The sequence below is a fragment of the Micropterus dolomieu genome, linkage group LG16, assembly GCF_021292245.1.
Source record: "Micropterus dolomieu isolate WLL.071019.BEF.003 ecotype Adirondacks linkage group LG16, ASM2129224v1, whole genome shotgun sequence".
NCBI classification, from domain to species: domain Eukaryota; kingdom Metazoa; phylum Chordata; class Actinopteri; order Centrarchiformes; family Centrarchidae; genus Micropterus; species Micropterus dolomieu.
The window spans coordinates 1,163,124-1,187,460 of record NC_060165.1 but is presented as its reverse complement, the minus strand read 5'-3'; the positions used below and the strand labels follow the sequence as shown (position 1 = coordinate 1,187,460).

Here is a 24,337-nt window from a genome sequence, read left to right as displayed (position 1 = left end):
CATTAAACGTTTTTCTGTTTATTTACATTTAAATTTATTCATTTAGCTGACACTTTTATCCAAAGCCACTTACCCCTCTGGAGCAACTTGGGGTTAAGTGTCCTCCTCAAGGACACATTGGTAGACGTGTCGCAGTGGGAATCACCATAGACGTGTCTTATCCACTGCCCATCACCACCCCCACACATTTGTAGTAGTTTTTTTGGCTGAAAACTATTTCTACCTCTGGCACACAAACTACATAGGCTACAGTGCATTTCAGAATTACATGCTAAAACTGTTAACTACATGTGACTACCACATGATACTGGAGAGGGAGGGGAGAGGACATGGCAGGGGATAAGAGGTAGTCTAATCACCAATCAAACACAGGCTTGAAATTTATTGATTCATGAGTCTTTTTTTTTTTTAGTTTGTATACTCTACTTTAACAACCAGCTCATCTTTTATTTACATTCACATTTATTCATTTAGCTGAGGCTTTTATCCGAAGTGACTTACAATTGCTAATTATGTCAGAGGTCGCACGCCTCTGGAGCAACTAGGGTTAAGTGTCTTGCTCAGGGACACATTGGTGGATGTGGCACACCAAGGCAGGTATTTGGAAGTTTTAATATGTAATTCTCCAAAAGAACTGAAAGTATAGAAAAACATTAAATAACAAAACAGAAATAAAACCATATAAAAATAATGACCGTAGCATAGTTGAATGTCCCGGAAAAACTCGTCAGCGGTCTTGAGTTGAGACTATTCTGTCACTCACAGATTCCATAGTCAAGATAAAAAAAAAATACAGCGAATATAAAATTAAGCAAAAACTAAAATACAAAGAATAAAATAAAAAGTGTAATCAGAGCCTCCTCCTGGCAGCATCCCCGTCCTGCAACCTTTCCATAACAACTGGGTAGACCTCCTTTTCCCGCGTAAATGTCACTCCTTATTGCAGGCAGACGTCACAGCTGTATGCAAATCACGCTGATTGAAGAAAATCAGAAAATGGTGGCGCGGGAGTCGCGCAGTGCGCCTGCGTGAACATTTGCACACTGGCTGCGTCTGGCTGCGTCAAGCTAGCCACACGTAGCCGTTATCGAAAGTTGAATGAACTGGCTTTCAAAATAAGTGTATCGTCGTTACTTCAAATCGCGGCCGAACTGCCTTCTTGTGACCCTGGCTTTAATTTCAGAGTTCCAAGCGGATGTAATTTTGTTATTCCCGTGTCTTGACGCTTCGGCGGGCAACGCTATTGGTTTGCAACGGCATTGTTAAATGTTAAATGAGAGTTTACCGCATATGACACAAGTGTGGGTCGCTCAGCTTTTCATTTTGAAACAAGGTAAGTGTGTTTTCTGACTTTGTGGACAGAACAAAAGTATGTGTAGACAGCTCGGTGTCTGCGTGCAGTAAAGTTACCGGAGGATGGTGTTTCTGATTTCACATCTCGAAAAAGCGTTAGGCTACCCTAACCAGCTGTGTGTTTGTTACTAAAGCGTTGATAATAGTTAATAAAGCCTAACATTGGGGATTTGTGTGCTTGTTTTCATGCGGAGTGTCTTACGCTAACTTAAATACACCCACGATGTCTGTCTGTCTGATGATGCTCATGATAGTTGAGCTGACGTTAGTTGCTCGGTTAGTTCAGAAAACATTAACGTTATTCAAATTGTTAATGGTTCGCTCTAAGCTAACTTTATTATGTTTTTCATATGCAATACAGACGTCAACGTAGCGTTAGTCTGCCGAAGCGGGCAAGGCCACTGACTGCTAGTTTTACCTTGTCTTGATATGAGTTACCTGCTCAAAACGTAACGTTTATAAAGTTTACATATTTAAGTGCTTACAGTTGTTCTACACATTTGAACGTTAAATGAACGCTGGTGTGTAACTGAGCTGGACTTTGTTGTCGGTGGTGGGTGTGTTCCTGCATCAGCGTCCAGCCCCCTCAGGAACATTTCAAACACAACGAATTTATGTTCTAAGTTAGCTCCTAACCCAGCGACTGAAAAATATCATGTCGGTCGCGCAATAGTTTCCACAATGTTTGAAAGAAACTGCAGTAAAACCGGACACGCGTTGACACGTCTGCTAGTCTCGTTTGTCGGACACAGTGGTTCATGGTTCATGTCGAGGTCTTAGTATTTCCCTTTAGGACCAGACCGTTCAAAGATTCATGCCAAGTCCAGCACTCGCGGCCCACATCAAAGCCGGGCAGGATAACCCCATACCATGCATTTTATTGTTGTGGCATCACTTCCCGCTTCTCCCACAGCGCTGTGGTAACCAACTAGGGGTCCATTATAATGTTAAGTCCCTGAAACAAAACAAAGCAGAGGAGCCCGGAAATGTCTCCGTGTATTTTCTGAGACGAGGATGCGCCTTATCCGCACAGATGATTCAGACTTTGCCTACATGTAGTGGTAAATCTTTTTGGATATAGTGGACTGGCTACTCAGAGGCGACACCTGTCACATAATAATAATAATAATAATAACGCACGGAGAGGAGAGCTGCTTCCACGCTGCCAGCTGGGGAGGAAGAGGGACAGACTGAGTACTTGTCGAGCAGTGTTAATAACATAGACGCGTTCTAATTTTTTTTAACTTTACGTCTGTTGCAAGCTGATCTGTTGGTTATTGTAGGCCGCCCATAGCAACATCTGCAGGTAACTGTCAGGAGGATGGACAGCGCAGGAATGTACTGACTCACTTGGCAATCAGAGACGAAAATAAATCTGATCTGTAAACTTCACTAATTATCTGCTGTGTGACAGTTTTTAGTGATTTTAATGCACTTTCTTTCACATTCAAGTTGTTTTGCAGCCCTGACTGGTAGTCTACTGCATCTGTTCTTTTGCCATGTGCCAGGCTGTAGTCAGGACAGATTACACAATCACTGCCAGCATCAGCGCACAGCGTTTCACATGACATCATGGCCCCAAACCAGGCTGCATTTCACATGCTGATGACGCCTCAAATATCAGTTTGAACATTTGTGTAAAGCAACATGCATATGTTTCCGTTTCCTCTTTAAACGTTTTAATTATACCAAAATAAGTAAAGTGATGTAGTACGCTATTAAACCGGTGTGTTATCGATTAGTCGTTTTATCAGCGGTTGTCGATCATTGGCTCAACATCCCGGCCACATGTCGAGCCTCCAGTTGCATCAGCACCACGGTTGCATAACAGGCAGCCAGGCCGTGCTGTTCCCTCCTCAGTGATGCTCAGCCAGATAACCTGCTCATTTGCTGTACACACCCCCCCCCCCCACCACCACCACCACCTCCTCCTCCTCCTCCGCCACAGGAGATCGGGAGGGAGTGCCTTAAGCGGCATATGACGTAAATGCATGTTATGCACACAGACCCAGTTTGTACTAAGTTAGTAGTTGCAGCTGCTTTTCTTTCCCTCATGATAGTAACTGAATATCTTTGGGTTTTGTGGACTCTTGGTCAAACAAGATATTTGAAGACATCACCTTGGACTTTCAAAAATTGTGATTGACACTATTTTAAAGGCCAAACATTAATTAATTAAATTGGAATCAATAATGAAAATAATTGTCAGCAGCAGCCCTATTTGATATATTCTTCTCTTCTATCTCTTCTTAAATGATGACATTGTAGCTTGTGTTTAGTTGGTGAAACTTAGCATCTGAGTTAAAATGTATCATGGCTTCAGCCATGATCACAGACACAGCGCAGAAGCAGTTTTAAGTGTTTTGCCAGGTGTTTAAATGGCTGTCGGTCTGTGGACAGATTTTGTCAGTGTGATAGCGTCACAATCGTGCAAGATGCAGTCATGATCAAGATAAAGGCCACGTTCAAACATGGGTGTGGTCCGAGCAGGGGCACCAGAAGTAGGGGGGCAGGAAATAGAACTTTACGCCCCTGGGCACATTTGTTTTCAGTTGTGGAATTAGCTTTACCAAGATGACAAGAATCAGTCAAGATCATTTATCTCTTGACAAGAATGACACAATCATAATCCTATTTAAAGTGGGACATTCTTGTATCAAACCAGGGAATATTTCAGCACAACACATACTCTATATGTTAAAACTAACAGGTTAAACATTGACGGTTGGGCAGTTCGCCTGTTTCACCAAACTCCCTTCTCTCATGTCCTGTGTTCCATTACACCATGCACACTGGCATCTCTGCTGCTGTGACCCCATAGCGAGATGGTCTGTAGTTGTTGATGTGCTTCTCTTCCTGTGTTGCTGTAGATGTTTGGCTTCCACAAGCCAAAGATGTACCGGAGCATAGACGGCTGCTGCATCTGCAGAGCCAAGTCATCCAGCTCCCGCTTTACTGACAGCAGACGCTACGAGACCAACTTCAAGAGCTGCTTCGGGTGAGTCTGCAGTACCTTCTACTGTCATGATAGTCAAGATCCCTAAGGCAAAGCTGATCTCTGCTGTGGTGCTGTTCTTGTACACGTGATGTCTTGTTGTTCCTTGGACCAGAGGGTTTCAAATTGTGAGGTGCATGCTGGTGTTCTAAAAACAACAAGAAGTTAGTTATTGTCGTTTGTAAGCATTTGCAGCAGCAGTGGCTATGACCCACAGCTCATGCAATTGCAGCACTGCAATTGCAGCACTGAAGATACTTATCTGACTCATGACTCCGTCAAATCTGAACACCGACATGATACACATATTTTTAGATTCAATGTGACTGAAGTACTCATTACTCCAGAACTTTCCTAAGAATCTTGATGTTCTTCAGCATCAAAGTAATCCAGTGATAGTTGTCTGTACATCCATGGGGACGCTGCTAACAGGAGCTGCTAACTGGCCTACAGTAATAGCCTACACCATAACTCATAGAATTTATGGTAATATTTATTTCCTGTCTACATCCTCCAAAGTATTAATCATAAAATCTACTTTTAAATCATGTGATGTTCTGCAGCACTTATGAGGACTTTCTGCTGACTTGCATGGTTTCCATGGTTACTTGTGATGCCGGACAGCACCTTTCAAAAACAAGCGTGTACAGTGCTGTACAGTAAAAACAAAGACAAAAGTCAATAGAAGCAGAAATGATATAACAAGGTAAAATAAATAAAAGCAATGACAAATACCATGAGCTAAAAAGCTATAAGATAGACGGGAGATCTACCGCATATGGAGAAGTGCGATTCCATTGGAAGTAATTCTCTGGTTTGTCTTGTGTTCAGTGCACCCCTGTCCTTTACAGCAGTGGCTCTGCCCCTCCATAAAAGCCCAGACTCTCTCTAAGCAGGCTGTGGCATGTTTAGATTATTATTGTTATCATTATTAGCATTTTACACTGCAGAAATTAGGCTAGCAGCTAGCAGGCTTTCCCTCCTCATATTTTTAGCAAAAGACATTTATACTTTTACTTTACATCTCCTCACACAACACCACGGATGAATTTTAGCATTACGTAACAAAGTGTCATCAACTCAGTAGTTCACCTGTCCTCTGCTAAGCTCCCCACCAGCACCACCTGTAAAGCTGATCCAGCATGTTGATTGGCTATATTTGTGTGATGCTTAGCTCGTGTGTCTCTTTTGACCCTGCAGGTTGGGTGAGGTACGTTGTGGGGACATCTGTAACGCCTGTGTCCTCCTGGTCAAGAGATGGAAAAAACTTCCAGCTGGATCCAAAAAGAACTGGAATCATGTAAGGACACATTCAGTATCATTACACTTGTAGACCTTTTATTGTGCTTTTATAATGGGCTTTTTGTAGTTCTGAAACTAGGGATGCACCGATCCCAAACTGATATTGCATATCGACCCAATACTGACTCAAATAACTGGATTGGTTATCGGTGACAAGAAGGCCAATCTATTCAATTCAGAGAGCTAACAGTATTTTGTTTTACAGAGTTAAAAAGCAATGTTTAAGTCACGCCTGATGTTGCCTTACACATAGAAGAATAATTCCCAGTAGGGCTGTGCAATATAACGATATATATGATTTTACGATAGCAAAACATCTTTTAAATTATGCTCAGGTGTTCCAATCACTTCCATGACCACAGGTGTATAAAATCAAGCACTTAGGCTGCAGACTGCTTCTCCAAACATTTGTGAAAGAATGGGTTGCTCTCAGGAGCTCAGTGAATTGAAGCGTGGTACTGTGGCAGGTTGCCACCTGTGCAATAAGTCCATTTGTGAAATTTCCTCACTACTACATTTTCAACGGTCAACTGTTAATGGTATTATGACAAAGTGGAAGCGATTGGGAACAACAGAAGCTCAGCCACGAAGGTCCATAAAGACATGGATGAGCGAGTTTGATGTTAGAACTTGACTGGCCTGCACAGAGTCCTGACCTCAACCCCAACACCTTTGGGATGAATTAGAGTGGAGACTGCAAGCCAGGCCTTCTAGTCCAACATCTGTCCCTGACCTCACAAATGTGCTTGTAGAAGAATGGTCAAAAATTCCCATGAACACACTCCTAAACCTTGTGGACAGCCTTCCCAGAAGAGTGGAAGCTGTTATGAGATGTCATTACTCTTCATGTGCATATAAAGGCAGGCGACCCTAAACTTTATAATATAGTGCAATATAGTGTACATCTTTATTAGGATATGAAATGACCTATATCGGGATACAAGATTTTAGTCATATCGCACAGCCCTAATTCCCAGTCTCTTCCTCACAGTGAGGAATACAGTTTTTTAATTTTACACTGCTTTCAGATCTGTACTCTACATCGGTAACCAAAGCTCAGTTACTCGGACTGAAAAAGTCTGATCGGTGCATCCTATCTGAAACCTGGCTCTACACAGTGTTTTGGTCACATTATTTAGCTCTTCCTGTTAATCTCTGTGTGATTTGAGGTGGTCGATGCAAAAGCTGGGTCGAGCATGAAGTCCGCACTGAGGACGAAGACCATGAAGAAGAAGCTGAGGCCAAGCCAGATTTGTCGAGTGCAGAGCGAGCTGAAGAGAAACAGTAAGGAGCCAATTCAGTGATGGTGTTGTTAATATAATGCATGACAGTTATTAGTTGTTATTATTATTATTATTATTATTATTATTATTATTACTATTATAACCTTCATTTAATCAGGTAATCAATTTAAGATCAAGATCTTTTTAGCAAGAGACATCAGTAGAGTAGAGCAGTGTCTCAGTTCATACCCTTCCATACATACACTTGCTATTTTGGGTGCATAAGTGCTTTCACACTGACATGCACAAAATGCACTGCTCTATGAATATCCAAATGTTACACTCATAACGGTCAAAAAGTTGAGTGTGGAACACTGGACACTTTTCACCTTCAATGGTCGCCATCTTGGCAACGTAGTGGAAGGGGAGGGGCCGACAACCAATTCTGAAACCTTTTGGCGTTCAAAGAAGCTGCGTGGTTGTGATTGCAAACACAAGCAAGTTAGAGTATGTTAATTTTTATTCATTTTTTTATAAAATTGAATTAAAGCCAAGTGAGCAAACAAGCCAGCAGAAGTTTTGGCGATAATGATCTGACTGATTACAGTGGAACCATTAAAAAGAAGAAAAAAGTGAGCGTTTAGTTGGTAGAGCACATGCCCCATGTACAAGGCTGAGTCCTTACTGCAGCGGCACAGGTTCCGCCTACGGCCCTTTGCTGCTTGTCCCCCGCTATCTCTCGCCTTCTTTCCTCACTCTATCCGCAGCTCAGTCAAATAAAGGCACAAAATGCCCAAAAAATATCTTTTAAAAAAGCAGTCAAATGTTGCGATCGTCATTTCTGTTTAGTGCACAGCTGTGTTTTGATTTTAGACAACACTACCCAATCAAAATTCACGCACTACGCAAGCAAGTGCATAGTGTACACAGTATATTACATGTATACTAACTCCTAACCCTGTACTAGTGGAAGCATCTGAATTGAGACACAGCATAGGAAAAAACAAAACAACCTATTGAGTGGCTGGTAGAATTTGAGCATTCACTAGCCATTGTTATCGGCTATCTGACCAGATTCCCAGATACTTTTAAAATGGAAATAATTCAGTTTCAGAACCATTCTGTGTATGGATAGCAGGAAAATTTAAGATGGGCTCATTTTGTCTCATCAGCATTCAGTACATGTTTGAGGTTCTGAAGAAAGTTAAAGGCAGGTTTTAATGTAGACACAGTTCGAGTTGGAGAAGCCATGTGCAAACACGATTGTAACATCCATATAAAATGTATTATGTGTGCATTTTATCTATGTATTATAAGTCCTAATATTTATATAGATTGTGAAAAATAATTGAGCAAGCACAGAACCTTCAGGTATCTCTGTTATTTATTGGGACGTTACACTCTGTATCTGTAGTAGTGGTGTAGTTGAAGAGTGTCATTTGCAATTTCTCAAGCTTAGCTATTGTAATAAACCTAAAACTGATTGCAGATAAAGCCTGCACCACTGCTGTGGAGAAATGATATGTCCATAGCATGTCTATAGACAACTTGACTCTCTCCAGAAATCATATGAACCCTTGATGAAAAATTGACTAGGACTAAATTAGTGACAAAACAATTATACCCAGACAAACCCGTAAATAATTCACCCGTAGCTTACTCTGGACTGAAAACAAGACCAGTGTTTTTATCCTTACTCATTTTCTTTTAAATGTCTTTGTTGAATTTGACTTTTGACTTTCTGTTCCAACATTTCCCATCAGTAATGGTTTGAGCAGCACACACTGGTTCCTGAGTGTGGGCCTCTTTGAACTGCACTACAACATGATCATCTGTCTAATGTAGAATACTTCTTTAGTTGCAGCATACTTATTTCAGCAGTAGATGGCAATGTGCACTATGTTAAAATCAATCAATTATAACATGTCCCTCCTTATTTATAAACTGAACACAGGTTTAACCTTCATACAAGAATGATGATCACAGATGAACACACAGTCTCCATTCACACAAAAGAGCAGAGCAGCCAATGGCCAGTATATAATGCAGATGTCCTGTATGATTTCATTATTCCATGCACATTACAATTACAAGCAAGCTCACACAGCTACATCAGATAATACATGTTGATCCGTCCACACCAAGAAAATCCACTGACTTTCTTTCTAGGACACAGCATCAGTCTGACAGGGGTACAAACTTCTTGTGCAATGCTTTTATTTACACTATATCATACTGTTGAGCTAGTCAATGTACCAAGAATAAAAGACTGAATAATTACAGCCACTTGGACAAATAAGACTCCTCTGTCATTGTGTACAGTGTTGACACAGCCAGTGAGGCCACTGTTGAAAGGCCTGGGTACATTATTGCAGTGTGTCAGTAGTGTGTTTTGCTCAGTGTTGTCTGTGTCACTCCCAGACTCAGACGCCCACAGCACCACCTCCAGTGCCTCGCCCGCTCAATCACCCAGCTATAGCAACCACTCAGACGAGGGCTCAGATACAGAGGTTTCATCTGGCTCCGCCCCTTCTCAGGCATTCTCCTTCCTGGATCTCACCTACTGGAAAAGGTAACTCCTCTCCACCACTGTTTCCCCTACCGTTGTTTTGGGGAGGGCAGCCTGCTCAAGCTCGTTTTAGACTTGGTGGAAGCATGTGGAGGCTGTCAATTAATCACATGTTTAAAAGGGGACAGTTCGCAATACATGGATTGAAGCAATGCATGCATTGTGAATTGTCCCCATCACCTGGGGAGAACATGCAAACTCCATGCAGAAATCCGAGATCAGTCATTTGAAAAACGGGACACCAAATTTACTAAGAACATGTAGCTTGAATGTGTACTGTGGATTTCTTTGAACTTGCAGTCCAAATCTGAATGATGATCATGGTCAGCTAGGTCTAGTTTCTTTGGGTGAGTTTTGTAAATGAGGGGCGCTCAGCAGGTTCAATTAACCAAACATAAAAGAAATGATAATGTAGTGATCTTGATTCCACAACATTTATTTCAGCCTCACTTCAACTCCACCTGAGGAATAATAAAATGCTCAAAATATTAGGGTGCAGAGGATCACAAAACTCAGTTTGGATCAAATCCCAGTTTTGATGCCACAGAATGCAAAGGGGATTTTTGCCTCGCGTTACTTGCACAGATAATAGTAGTATCACAGAGCTCTGGTGGTCCACAGACAGCTACAGTAATGTCTCTTGAAGTCGGAAAGTCGGTGGCTTGCTGCTGCGGACTGGTTGAGAAGCAAGAGTGAACATAAACCAGCTTGAGACTGAGCTCCTTCCACTGGTGAACGGCTCGTGATCAGAGCAGAATCCGGTGTGGCTCTCCTGCAGAGCCACCCGTCTCTCAGCAGCTGGCTTAGCTGTCTTTTTTGTGATTGTTGCGGCATCTTTTCTAAGAAATTGCGATGAAAGTTCTGATGTTTAGGGCCATTTTTTAAAATTGTGGGATTAAGTGAAAACTGCAATTGCAATGCAAGTATTAGTGTTTTCTTTTTAACTTTAGACTTATAGTTGAATCATTAAACAGTTTTTCCAGTATTTCGCGGACCTAACCCTGCATATTTAAACCAGCTTACCATGATTCTTTAGGCACTTGCAGTCGACAGGGATGTAACCGCCTCGTCTGACTTCCTCCATGTTTCTGCCACTCACGTCAATGACGATCTCCTTTGTGTTCGACCACAATACTGTACATTTTGCCAGTTTACCCCCACTTTGGTAAAATCCTGTGTTTCACTGTCCTTTTTTGTCAGCAAATGCGAGACATTGGTATGACATGTCTGCTGCGTCTTGTAAACAAGGTGGTGTGCTGACATATGACAACGTTTTGCAGTAAACAGCGCTGATAGGTCAAATTTGGAGAAAGTTGCGGTGATTGGTCAAAATGGCAATTCGCACTGAATTCGCAGGGATTTGTTGAATTTGCGTCAATAGTTGCGACACCACAAAATCCTGGGGGGACTTTTCATTGACTTTGTATGTTATACCTGTTTAAAAAAAAAAAAAGGTAGGTCAGTAAATGGTGACATGGAGGATTCTTTTTTCCTACCCTAAAAATTTTAAATGAACTCACTATGGGCAACCATTTTACTCGGATTGATTGTAAACTAAACTGTATTCCAAAAGTGCTGTTGTATGTAGGTTGTGCAGACTCATACTGACAGGAGTGTGTTTGATATTTCAGACAGAAGGTGTGCTGTGGGATCGTGTACAAGGGGCGCTATGGAGAAGTCCTCATCGATCCCCATCTGTACAAGCCCTGCTGTCAGAGGAAACCAAAACTGCAACAGGAAGAAGATGGGGAGATGAACGAGGAGGAGGCAGAGCTGGCAACAGGAAAGGACACAGTTAGCATGATGGCACACTTTGAACCCAAACAAGAAGATTTGGAGGAGGAAGAGCAGCTGGGCCATGAAGCGCGGTGATGAGGCACCGGGTTGGTAGAGACTTCCTCGATGGACAGACAAACAGTATGACACCGATGTCCAAACATGCAGTAACACAAATGGTCCAAACCAAGCCTCACTGTAGTTCTCCATCTTTACCAAGCTACTGCAACCCTTCCAGACTTTCTTGATCTCTGGCGCCACCTGGACTGGATCCTTGGACTGGTTCTTTTGCAGTGTCTTTGCTTGGTGTGAGATTCTGTCTTTTTGTAAATACTTTATTTAGCTCTCTGTGTGAAATGCTGGATCGATGAATGCTGCATGGAAACCTGTGGAGTTCACCCTTTAAACTTTGATGGAGCCATGAATCAGAAAGCAGCCTTCCACTTTGCCTTTCCTTTCCTAGGCTTGTTCTCAAATGTTGCTCTATTTATGTTCCTGCTTCATTCTATCAGATATGATCTGAACTTGTTCATTCACTGTTCATGAATCTCTGGGTTTTTGTTGGAGTGTAAACATTTTGAAAATCGTGATGTGGCAGTGTCTTTTATAGCTATCCAATAGACCCTTTGCTAAGCCACACCCCGAACACATGGCTGGCCAATCACAGCGCAGTATAGGACTCGATCTAACTGAGGTCCAACACTTCCATGGCTGCGCTCCATTGACTCCAATGCAAAAGGAGTCGTTTTCTAGCTTTCTTTTGCCATATTTTTCCAAGATTTGGTCAAACGCTGTTCCTGGGGCAATAGTTACAGTCGCTACCCAGAGAGGTTGAAAAGAGAATACCATTTATTCTCTTTCCAAAACCTAAAATAAATCCAGAAAAATGTAGGCTAGGCTGTGGATTGTTCTTTATGTAATGTTAGCTAACTAACTCTAGCTAACTTCCTACTGAATGTAACGTAATAAAGCCTGACTGTTCTGCTTTTAATGGCTGTAATAGTGAACAGAGGCCTACCCAGCATTACAGGAACAATGTTGATCTTTAATATCGTTGTCCTCTTTCTCAATAGTCAGGTGATATGGTGGTTCACTTTTACTCTGTGATCAGGTGGCTTTAGCTTCTATCATTATTTTTTTCACGTCAGTTTGCCAGCCTGAATGCAACTGCAAAACTGTCTGCTTCGTTTTGAGATCGTTTTTTCCAAAAATTAGACAATATTTCTCTGGGGAGTGCCGTAATAAAAATCTGTCAGGTCTGACAGTTTGTTGGACTTAGCAACAGTAACTACGGGGGGGCGTGGCTTAGCAAAGGGTCAATTGCAGAGGTGCTAAAGACACAATGCCACCACGTTCCTTTAAACTTGTATGGGTTTGGAAGCTAATAACAATATGTTCACCCCCATGCTGACCAATGCCAGTATGCAGTATGAGAGGTAGAAGCGCAGGTCTGAGACAGGTTAAGACCTGAAAGTGGCACAGCAAAATTCATTTGTGCATCTTTGTGCTGTAAGCTTAGGGGAACTGGTAGCATGCTAGCACTATCCAGCCATAATACCCATCAGTCGCTAACCAGAACATGGGACTGTCACTTTTCCAAAAAATGAAGCTCAAACAGATGAGGACTAACATGTAAGTTGTTTGAAAAACAAGATAAACACAACCCACATTGTCTAATACTGAACTACAGTGAAGTGTTAACATTACATTCAGGTGTAAGATAACGGAAATCTGCAGACAGCCTTACCTCTGTCCATGATTTTTCCATTTCTGGAGTTTAATCCCAATCCCAAATTTTTCCTCACTTGTCTTTCGCTGATCTGTGGGTGAAATGAATGTGTGGTAGCATGACTCACTACCTTTCTTAAACAGACAACACACAACAACAATAGCCTTATTCATTAAGCAACAGGGCAAACGGGGTCAGACGTCTGGGCATTTTAAGAACAACTTCCATTGGAGAACAAGGCACACTTGGGCTTTGTTGCACTTAATACACACTGTGAAGTTTGAAATGTAACAAATCATTAGCAGTAGAATATTACACTTTTCCAACATTAGTTGGAATTTCACATAAAAAGTGACTTCAACCCACACAGAATGAACACAGTTCATTCAAGCTACATTTTGTATTTGTCTCACTGACTACTGTTGCGCTACTGCAAATCATGCCACATATCTTTTGTGGACAGGTTAATATTCTGAAAGAGCGGATAGATTTATATATTATTATTTTTTGTATAGTGCAACACAACTAATAGTCAGCACTGTCTGCACAGTCCACGCTGAAGCTCCATGTGAATTTCAGAGCGACTGAGTGCTACAATTCAATATATAGTCTATATGTCTAATGGCCAATAATGAGTATTTCAGAGTTTCCCTTTTGTACATAGTGCTCATGTCCTTGTTAAGAATGTAAATAATGCAAGACGACAAAAACTCTTCATCATTGTTACCGAGGATAGATTGTGGTGCACATACATAAAAAGCACAAACCGATTCAGGGAGGTACCAGTCCAAATGCAGCTGTGAACCATTATAAGCTAAATCTACCCTCAGGAAGATGCAACAACATGAAGTGAAATGCGGGGACACTTCTGCACTGCTTCAGCAGCTTTTCTGCCATGTGGAAAGGGGCTCGGGAGCTATTTATATTCTAATATCATGGATTTGGCCTTTCATTATTATTTTATTAGTTTTTTAGTGTGAGACCTACAGAGCAATGTTTAATTCACATTCTGTGGCTGTTTGCAGAACTCACTTCACTTGAAGCTCAGAGGATTTTGCATGATTTGATGATGTACAGCTTGAATATTTTACTGTATTTTTGTAATCTATTAATAAATGCAACAAGCATCTGTCCACAGATTTGATATCCTCCATTTGAACCATAACTCATTAATAATTAGGTAACTTCAAGGAAATTTGAGGTAGAGCTGTATCTTACTGGTGTAGAGAAAGGGTTTATGTTTTTGTTTCAAAATAATTAATTGCTGAGGTTAATTTTTAAAGATAGCCAGACTGTGTTTACAGCTGTGTGCAGATTCAGAAACTTTCAAATGTCACCTCTGGCAGGAAATACTTCAACGTTTCTGGTATGCTAGCAGACATGTTAGCACTGTCAGTAACTTCATTGTCATCTGAAGCTTTAAAGCATCAAGCTGGATTTTCATATTTTGGCCTTTTTTATTATAGTCTATTCAACATAACTACCTGTGGTGCCGCAGACAGCTGCAGTGTTTGGAACAGTATCAGAACTTTACTCAGTACTGAACCTTTAGTTCTTTTCAGTCTGCCATCACTTACACTTTTCCTCTTTAATTTAAGTATAGCTTCATCTGCGGGGTTGATTTGTCTAAAAATGTCTTTATTAACGTATCCTATAAAAATATTTTATTTTCACTACACTGAAATGCTTTGCTTTTTGTAGACATGAAGACATTGTCTGTGCCATACTGCCATATAGACGGAACACAGGGGACATGATTGAGAATTGTGGAAAAATCGTATTCCATCATATTTATAAGAGGCATTCTTGCACTTCCCCTCAACCCGACCCTTGATAAGTGGATGAAGATGGATGGATGGATTCTTGTTCTCCTGATATTTTGGGTAGATATACAAGATGGTCTTTAGTTACATTAGCATGTGATAATTTAGTAGTCTGTCTCTATATGGTTATTTTGCAGAGAGATTTCTAAAAGTTAAGTTTGTATTTTTATACGTGCTTGTAACTTCTACTTGTTCAATAAATGTAATTCACCTTATTTGAGTGTGTTATTGTTTACTGACTGTAATACAATGGCTGTATACTCACCGGACACTTTATTAGGTAAACCTGTTCAATTTCTTGTGAACACATACAGCTAATCACATCGCAGCAATTCCATGCATTTAGGCATGTAGACGTGGTCAAGACAACTTGCCTCAACCATGCATCAAAATGGGGAAGAAATGGGAAATAAGTGACTTTGAACGTGGCATCGTTGTTGGTGGCAGACAATGGAAGCCTTATTTAGAGCTCAGTTTGACTATTTTTCAGAAACTGCTGATCTTCACGCACAAACATCTCTAGGGTTTACAGAGAATGGTTGAAAAAGAGAAAATATCCAATGAGCGGCAGTTGTGTGGACGAAAATGCCTTTTTGATGTCAGAGGTCAGAGTAGAATGGGCAGACTGGTTCCAGATGACAGAAAAACGAGGAAGTCAAATAACCACTTGTTACAACCAAGTTATTCAGAACACCATCTCTGAACGCACAACACATCGAACCTTGAAGCAGATGGGCTACAGCAGCAGAAGACCACACCGGGTGCCACTCCAGTCAGCTAAGAACAGGAAACTGAGGCTACGATTCACACAGGCTCAACAAAATTGGACAACACAAGATTGGAAAAACGTTGCCTGGTCTGAGTCTCGATTTCAGCTGCGACATTCAGATGGTAGGTCAGAATTTGGCATAAACAACATGAAAGCATGGATCCATCCTGCCTTGTATCAACGGTTCAGCCTGGTGGTGGTGTAATGGTGTGGGGGATATTTTATATATATTTTTTACCAACTCAGGATCGTTTAAACACGACAGCCTACTGAAACTGGTTTCTTGAACATGACAATGAGTTCTCTGTACTCCAATAGTCTCCACAGTCACCAGATCTCAATCCAATAGAGCCCATTTGGGATGTGGTGGAACGGGAGATTCGCATCATGGATGTGCAGCCAACAAATCTGCAGCACTGTGCGTGATGCTATCATGTCAATATGTACCAAAGTCTCTGTGGAATGTTTCCAACACCTTGTTGAAAGTTTGCCCTAACCCCTGCATATATGTTGTATGTAGTGTAAAGGGGGGTATAGCTTTCATTTCATTGTGCACACTGCAGAATGACAAAAATAAATAACCCTGTACTTTATGAATTCATAGGAGTGAGATATTCACCAACATATTCCTCTGTTCTACACAAGAAGACCTACAAAGTAATTTGACTTGAAACCTTTGCTCTTCACTTTTACTTTAATGATGATACATGTAAAGTGTTACTTTGTTGTGTGGGGTGGATTAACTGGCAAAGAAGTGTTGGAATGTACATTTACTCAATTACTGTTATGACCTGGCTCAAAAGGCCACAACAAAAGGAAGGTACACCATGGTCAACGTTTAACAACATATGTTTATTTAACATAAAAAGCCAAATTAAGAATTTCTTAAATTAGCATGATTAAAGTATGAGGTATGTAGCCTGTGGTTTCAGTAGTGTCTGCGCAGGATGATGGATGCATGAATGTGTGTGTGAAGGTGTAGTAGTAAGCAAGAAAACAAGATAAATACCACAAAACAACACTCCAAAAACAAAAAACAAACAAAAACAAAGGGGAAACTTGGGGGAAAGACCTGGAGGAGAGCCCGCCCAGGGAGGTCTGAACTCGGCCCAACAGCAGCTTCCTGCAGAATGACAAAAAGAGTTACACCCACTCATGACCCTACTGGGCGTCAAACTGTACTTAAGTACTGTATAGGTTATTGTACTTTATTTAAATATTGTTATTTTCTGCTGCTTAACACCAATTCTTTCTACTGCATTTTACAGAGAAGTGACATTTTCCATGGCTACTTTTTCGTACAAAACAAATGCAGCATTTTAATCAGGAATTCAAGTTTCTTATAAAAAGTTAAAAAGATCTAGCAGGGGTATTTCAACTAATTTCAAAATGTTCTAATATCAAATATTTCATCATTATAACACATTATCTGGCTTACTGGCCCTGTTTTAAGATACACACACCAATTTGTAGAACATCTTTATAGGTTGTAATATTCACACTGCACTGCAGGTTTTAGGATTCAGTTACAGACAGAATGGTCTTGTTTGAGGTTTCCATCAACTAATAAAGTATTTAAAATCTGCTCACATGTTAATGCATCAGTGATGATTCCAATATTAACACAGTGAAGGGCCATTCCCCCATTACTACTTTAAGTACATTTACAGATTAAAACTTATGCACTTTACTTAAGTAATATTTCCAATGCAGGACTTTTACTTGTAACAGACTATCTGCATACTATTTCCACCAATATAAGGTGGTCAACTGCTCCAGGGCCCTAGGGCCTCAGACTCCCAGGGGCCTGAAGAGCACCAGGTTCATTTGTCAGTTTAAATGAATTGCACATGCATTTTTATTTGATCCTGTGGCTTTAGCTGGTTCACAGCAGCAGTGAAGGAACTTTCCCGAACGAGTTGCCCGTGTCTGGTGAAGTGGCGCTCCTTCACGATGTTGTAGCAGCCTTCTGCCACCTGAGGGCTCAGCAGGACCGAACATGTCGGGAGGAGGATCGGATCAGTATTGTTATCACATATTGTTGTACAGTGAATAATATGTTGGCCTTGGATAGTTAAATGAAGACTTTTCTCCCCTCTGACTGCTTAAGCAGCACCACCTTTAATGTAAACTCACGGTTTATTAGTGACTTCTTGTATCACTAGATGACATGAGGACATAAATAGTATTTTTCATATGGTAAAAGTCAGGAGTCAAACTAGTTTTTATTTTCACAGTGTGTGCGTCATAAGATGGTTTTATAAATCACTACAAAGTCTTTCACATCACAGTGACGTGATAACGGTGTTCCGGCCGGATGATGTGCGCCATGGCAGGTGTCGGCACCGGATGTGGTCTGGGTGGATGTGTCCGCAGGGTATATAAAGGTGTGAGCTGCGGCCGGCCCTGCCTCTGCGTCTGCGAGCTCAACATCTCGGTTGGACAGGGGTCGCTCAGATTCGGGGTTTCCGGATGTCCATCGGTTCTCCTGAGAGGATTTAACGTGCACGAGTGAAAGACACGAGGTGGGTCAGCTGTGGCGTTTGGTTTGAAGCTGTGCCCAAGTGTGTGACGATTAAACTTGAAATCGCTGCAATGTTGAGCGAAAGTTTCTATCCTGCTGCGCAAGCGAGTGTGTTGTTGTTTGAAAGTATATTTTAGACGTTTGGGTGGTTTCAAACGGAATGCATGATATGGAGACTTGATTACAGCATGTAGTCCCGTTCCAAAGCTTTAATTGCTCATTACATCTGCTTAACATTAATTGCCTAACCTCCCGTCTGTTAAAATGGATCCCCGCCGGCTGTCAGGAGGAGGATGACTCTGGGAAATGGCCATGCACGCAGGAATATGTAGGCTAATTAAAGGAGGACTGTAGTTAAAAAAACAAACAAAAAAAAGCTCCTGATCTTGCTGGGTGTTTGTGTTGTGTGTTTGGAGCTGATGCTTTTGCTTTCATGATTCATCCAGAGAGAGCGTGCTGTTCAGTGGCCACTGTAAATGCAGTGTCACGGGGTTGGCTGCTGTCCAAACTGAATCCATCTCTATTGAAACATTCAGCTCAGTACCAGCAGCATATGTCCTCTGTGGCAGCTGCATGGCACAGAGACCCTTTACTTTTTGCTTTTTTTTTGGACCACTAAAATGTGTCCCTCTCCCTACAGTGTGGAGCTCAACATGGTGCAGCTGTCTCCCTCCCCTACCCTGGATGTCACCCCTCCACCTGAACACTCAGAGAGGCAGGGGGAAAGACAGGAGGACCCGGTGACTGCTGATAGCCCGAAGCTGGGCTCGCCTGGTTGTCTGAGCGCCCTGCAGTTCAGCCTGGAGGCCTCCACTGCCTACCATGGCTATGAAAACTACATAGAAGATGGTCTCATCTGCCTCAAACACAAGGTCCGCAACTTGGAGAAGAAGAAGGTAGGATGGGGCAGAATGAGTTAGAAGGTGTAAGAGCTGGACTGGTCAAGACAACTGGATTTTGTGACATGTCTTGTGTCCCCACAGCTGAAACTCGAGGACTACAAGAACAGGCTCAACCGGGGCGAGGCATTAAACAAGGATCAGATGGTAGGACCTGGCATGTACTGGCAGAAAGATATGATCTCATGACTGTAAATTTGGTGGGTTTGGGTCTTTGCCCACTTGTCTTGGTCTTCCAGGTGGCTGTAGAAAAGTATGAGGAGGTGCTGCATAACCTGGCATTCGCACGGGATCTGCACAAAACCCTGGGCAACTTGACTGAGAATGTAAGTTTTTGTCAATGACTGCTACTTGGCTGCTTTTCTTTGGCTCACATGATTAATGTATGTTAAGGTTTTGGACTCTTGGACAGAAAGCAAGGAAACTCTACAGGCTAAGTACAGTACAAAATCCTCTTACTGCAGAGGGCTCCTTAGCTTTAGTTAAACTTCAAAATGCTGTTTTTGTACAAGGTATTTGTAAATGGCCTGTACTTATATAGCCCTTTCTACTCTTTAAACCGCTCCGTGCTTTACATGCCACATTCACATACTGATGGCAGAGGCTGCCATGCAAGGTGCCAACTGCTTATCATTTGGTTCAGTATCTTGCCCTAGGACACTTGGACATGCAGTCAACCCAGGAACCACTGACCTTCTGATTGGTGGACATCCCGCTCTACCTCCTGAGCCACAGCCGCTCCACCTTGTCTGCATTTAGCCCCACATTTTTAAATGTAGTTTTGGCTTCATTGCCAGCATGGGCAGGGCAACTCCATAGTGAGCAATAACTCTGCCTGTACATATGGCATGTCAATTGTTTCAAAATAACTCCTGCATATTTCTCAATTGTGTGTATTTTACAGTGTTACTGACTTCTTTCCATGACGTTTTTAGATGGATATCCATAGGCCTGGACAATCTTTAATTCAGCTGAAATGATCAATTATTCTGCAGCCAGTAAATGTCAGTTCTGTCATCATTGCTAGTCCTTTGATACTACTAATTAAATCGCATGATGTCATTTAAAGATTAATTCAGGGGAAAAAAGGCAGCGTGCTTTAGAGGTGTTGGTAGGTGTATTTTTGAACTTTAGCATGAGCCAAGCTAGCCTCATCCCTCCTGCTTCCAGTCTTTATGCTAAGCTAATCAATTCTAAGCTCTAGCATCATAGATGATGCACAGACATAATAGTATCAATTTTGTATGTGTCAATTTTAGTTAAAAAATGCACCAACCACCACTGCTTTAATACAACGGCTGGTTTTAATTTCAAACTGCTCCTTGAATCATTCTGCAGTTGCTGAGAGCCCAAAAGAAGGCAGTGAAGAAGGAGCAGGTGGCAAAGGCGGAGGTGGAAAGGAGGCGTCTGAGCACGGTGCTCCAGGTCCAGCACCTTCTGCACAGCCTGCAGCAGAAGCACATCAGGAGAGACCTGCTGGCTGGACACAACCAGGCACCCCACATCCCCGCCCAGCAGCTGCAAAGCCTGAGTCAGCTCGCCACCCTGCTGGGAGTCAAGAGGGACAACAGACTGAGGTGAGCGTCATCGTAACACTCACTGTCAGGTTGGTTTGACTTGTCACACAAACTGCCCATAAAGAGTTGAGGTCATTGAACATACAGTTACACAGCGACTACGTCTTTTGGCCAAAATCTCTAACACGTAATGGCTCTGGTTTTTGTTGAGTGAAAACTGTGTTGCTTGTGTTTATAAATCTGTCCCTGATTGGCTAGGTTACATCTGTGGGGCTCTGGTCTGTTGGATTTTAGTTCAATCTCTAATGCTTATTGGTTTCATTCATGGTTAAGCTGCTCAATCATGGCAACAATCATAATCACGATTATTTTATCTTGGCAGATGACGGGCATGTAATGCTAAAATTCAGCCATGGTGTTCTGTCAGGAGATGGGGTGACTTAAAGCAATGCGGAGTAAAAAATGTTGTTAAGCTACGAGAAGAGAATTCCCCAAGCTGCTAGGCTAATGTATGAAGTGTAAAATGCTGTAGGCTTAAGCTAATACCATGCCACAGCCTCCTGAGGGAGTTTGGGCTTTTAGGGAGGGGCGGAGTCACTGTAAAGGACAGGTTGCGCTGGGTTTATAACACAAAACCAAAGCATCATTAAGGATTGTGGCACAGTAATTTTATCATGAGATGTTCATAATTATGATAAATCATAATTGAAAATACAGTCTGAATGATTGCACAGCTATATTCTAGGGGTGGGAATCACCAGAGGCCCCACGATACGATATCACTATATTTAGGTTGCGATTCGATTTTATTGCAATTTCAAATATATTGCAATTTATTACCTTTTTCAAACTCCCAATTAGATCCCTAAAGTCAAATGTTGTAAACATCTTTTGATCTTAAGATACATTTCTGTTTTGTTCATATTTCTTTTTCAGTCCTTTTATATGGTCCTGTTAGCTTTTCTAGTGGACTAAAAAAGCAATAGATTTTATTATTCTAGTACCAAAAAGTTAAAACTCTGCAACCATCTGCTATTTATATAATAAAATATCAGTCCTTGGCATCCGTGTATCGATACAGTATTGCCATGGCAAATATCACGATACCATGCTGTATCGAATTTTTATCGTTTTTATTTTTTTCTCTCTCCACCCCTACTATATTCATGCCCCTGAGATGAAGTGGCTAGTGTAAATGGACACATTTTCTGTTGGATCTGGCCCGAAGTGTAATACAGGTCTGAGATTTGAAAGATAACTCATGAAAAGGTTGGGTTATATCAGCGTAGTCTGTGTAACCAACAAGACGCTGCAACATAAGATGAAAATAGCAAAACATTACAAATGGCATGGCAAAAATATGTAATTAAAACATGAAATGCAACAGGCCTGTCCCCAGAATGACACCCCGCCCCCTATGAAAGAATGACAAAATACATAATTGGCTATATGTTCCAGTAACCAAAAAACGGGCATCTGGTCGAGCTTTATTCCGTGTGTTCAGCAGCATATTGAGGCTATTAAGTAATAACCTATTTGATGGACAATTACATTTACTGCAATAATGCATTTATTGTGAATTGTCCCCATAAATATTTGCGCCTAAATTATTTCAATAAGCGTAATTGCATGATGCATCAAAATCATTATTGATTCAATTTGTAACATTTAGGGCGTGAGGATGAAACTGACCCTGTTGACACTAAAGGAACAGCTGTTTCGTGTTCAGGATCGCGTCACTTCCGGTTTCACATTTCACGTGTTTTCTTGACAATGTGGTTTAGAACCGCTGTCATGTAATGTGACCCCCTGTCACCGATCAGTCATGACTTCAAGACTCCCGTCACAAGACAGCAAGTTGTGTAGTGTGAACAGTACGGCCGTCGCGGAGTCGTGTAGTCTACGAGCCTTAAAGAACAGGCCAAGGGTTTCTCAGAAATGTTTGTGGTAGATGTTTCATGTCCACATCTACAAAAAGCACCCTGGAGCAATGCCTTAACCCCAACAGGAAGTGTTCCATTTCGGATTTAATGGTAACTTTTGGCGATTTACAGGTTCTGTACTTTAAGAAACTCCTACAGAATTAATCCGATCGACTTGAAATTTTCGCTGGGCTATATAAAGGCATTGACGATGAAAAGTTGTGCTATGTCATGTTTCATTAAAGGGCCTTTCCGTGGCGTAGAAACTTGAGCGTTAAAAATGTTGAGGAATGGAGAAGGTGACGAGCCTAAATGCACAAAATTTTGTGCGCCGTGTCTTTGACCACGCTGTGTATTACACGTATAACATGCCTGCTCCGCTACACTAATTTCTAGGGGAAAGACTGGAGTGGGCAAAAGTTAATGTGCTAAAAAAACTCTGCAGTCTCTACAAAGAGGACTCAATACCAGGAAGCGGAGTTTGACTTTATTCCCATCATGGACTATGGGCTGCTTGATCTATCTGAACTGTGTTGTAGTTTAGAGGAGCAGATGGAGCATGCAGCTGTGGCATACTTGGACCTGCTGGAGGGCAAAGACAAGCCTGTGGCTGGATCCACATGTGAGTGACATCATCATATAATGGATTCTGTAAAAAATTAATTTTGCATAATGGGTTAATGGACACTGTGAAAATGTAAGTCTTTAATGTCACTGATCTCTGTAAGAAGGGCCTGGATGAATCTGAAGCAGGATTGCAGAGGCCTGGTTATGGTGCAGCTCACTGTAATCAGCCTGCTTTTTTACTTTTTTAAGTTTTGGGCTTAAAGGAAAGCAGTGTGTACAACTTAGAATTGATGGCCTGAGCTAGGGCTGGGCAATATGCCCAAAAATGTTATCACGATAAAATTTCATATCATTCGATATCGATAATATCACAATGTATGTCAAATCATTAGTTCTTTCAAGTTTAAAGGCTAACTTTTGCTCCTGAGTGAAAATTGAAGAAACCAGATGGTTAATTTTGTGGTTAAACTTATTTTTATGGTCAGAATGTGACAAACACTTGCCAAACAGTGGATCACTGTGGAGTAAGAAGATTAAACTATCTTTCAGCCCTCTTTTTTTTTTTTTTCTTTTAACAAAATAAATATTTTAATAGAAAAATTAGGTTCTAATTTGTGATTCAAATGAATTAAAGCAAATATTTATTGATATCTTGAATGTTTATTATATTGTTGAGGAAAATTATATTGCTATAATTATCAGTCTTATTGCCCAGCCCTAGCCTGAGCTACAAATAAAACCCAACAACTATGAAAACATTGTTCCTAAAATGAATCCTGAGATTTCAGAATTCTGACATTGCTAAAAATTGGTCCAATGACAGTGTCCAGAACCTGAGCCACAGAAATGAAAACGCGCTTCACCAGCTAAAGTGTCATTTTCTGAAGTGGGTTTTCCTTTAACACACAGTTCTGCTGTTGAAAGAGGAGCTCACCAGGCTGTTGAACTGCAAGTACTTCAATTGTCTTCCACCTCCACCCACAAAGTCTCCAGAAGTGTTCCTGAGGTCAACCAGCCACTGCAGTAAGATTATGCCGAGTTACTGTGACTGACTTGTGGGTATTAATAGTGCCAGAAATGAGGGTTAGGCATTTAATTTGCTACTGAAACTACTTTGAAGCTTTGCCGGTGTGAATATGGTGAGTTGCAGATTCATGTCTCTTTTTTTGCTCCTGTCAGCCACAAACTCAAATCCAAATGAAGATTCTAAGGAGGTAAGGCCGATATTCAGTTTATTTTTGAAGCTTTATTTCAGTGCTGTGCGCCATGTTTTATTTATTTAAATCCTGGTGGGACTTTAACCTGAATGCACACTAAGTGATGGGATGTGTCAATGTGGGGACAAATTTAGGTTTGGTAGACACCTTTT

The 24,337-nt window shown here is 41.4% G+C and overlaps 2 protein-coding genes across 5 annotated transcripts in view; both read left to right on the top strand.

The window, feature by feature from the left end:
* Positions 1 to 1,005: 1,005 nt before the first annotated feature.
* LOC123984918 (SIN3-HDAC complex-associated factor-like) lies at positions 1,006 to 11,808 on the top strand. 2 transcript variants are annotated; one of them, XM_046072169.1, is made up of 6 exons: positions 1,006 to 1,333; positions 4,224 to 4,351; positions 5,549 to 5,648; positions 6,820 to 6,934; positions 9,274 to 9,445; positions 11,074 to 11,808. In XM_046072169.1, the coding sequence occupies exons 2-6, from the start codon at positions 4,224 to 4,226 to the stop codon at positions 11,312 to 11,314; spliced, it is 756 nt and encodes a 251-aa protein (XP_045928125.1). In that variant the 5' UTR covers positions 1,006 to 1,333; the 3' UTR covers positions 11,315 to 11,808. The 2 variants fall into 2 exon arrangements, with proteins under 2 accessions (XP_045928125.1, XP_045928126.1); XM_046072170.1 differs by having other exon boundaries at positions 1,010 to 1,333; positions 9,295 to 9,445.
* A 6,106-nt stretch (positions 11,809 to 17,914) lies between these two features.
* Positions 17,915 to 24,337, top strand: part of caprin2 (caprin family member 2) — a 34,659-nt gene continuing 28,236 nt past the window's right edge. For all 3 annotated transcript variants that reach the window (XM_046072244.1, XM_046072245.1, XM_046072243.1), the window contains exons 1-8: positions 17,915 to 18,064; positions 18,704 to 18,959; positions 19,047 to 19,109; positions 19,202 to 19,288; positions 20,301 to 20,539; positions 22,941 to 23,023; positions 23,878 to 23,991; positions 24,148 to 24,182. In XM_046072244.1, coding sequence (XP_045928200.1) covers positions 18,717 to 18,959; positions 19,047 to 19,109; positions 19,202 to 19,288; positions 20,301 to 20,539; positions 22,941 to 23,023; positions 23,878 to 23,991; positions 24,148 to 24,182 — 864 coding nt within the window. In that variant the 5' untranslated portion in view covers positions 17,915 to 18,064; positions 18,704 to 18,716. The remainder of the gene's footprint in view (positions 18,065 to 18,703; positions 18,960 to 19,046; positions 19,110 to 19,201; positions 19,289 to 20,300; positions 20,540 to 22,940; positions 23,024 to 23,877; positions 23,992 to 24,147; positions 24,183 to 24,337) is intronic.

Bases quoted from the DNA above. Each gene is read 5' to 3' on its own strand.
- LOC123984918 (XM_046072169.1), top strand. From the start codon at position 4,224: ATGTTTGGCTTCCACAAGCCAAAGATGTACCGGAGCATAGACGGCTGC. The intron at 5,649-6,819 runs GTAAGGACACAT...GTGTGATTTGAG, and splicing joins CCAAAAAGAACTGGAATCAT to GTGGTCGATGCAAAAGCTGG. The intron at 9,446-11,073 runs GTAACTCCTCTC...TTGATATTTCAG, and splicing joins GATCTCACCTACTGGAAAAG to ACAGAAGGTGTGCTGTGGGA.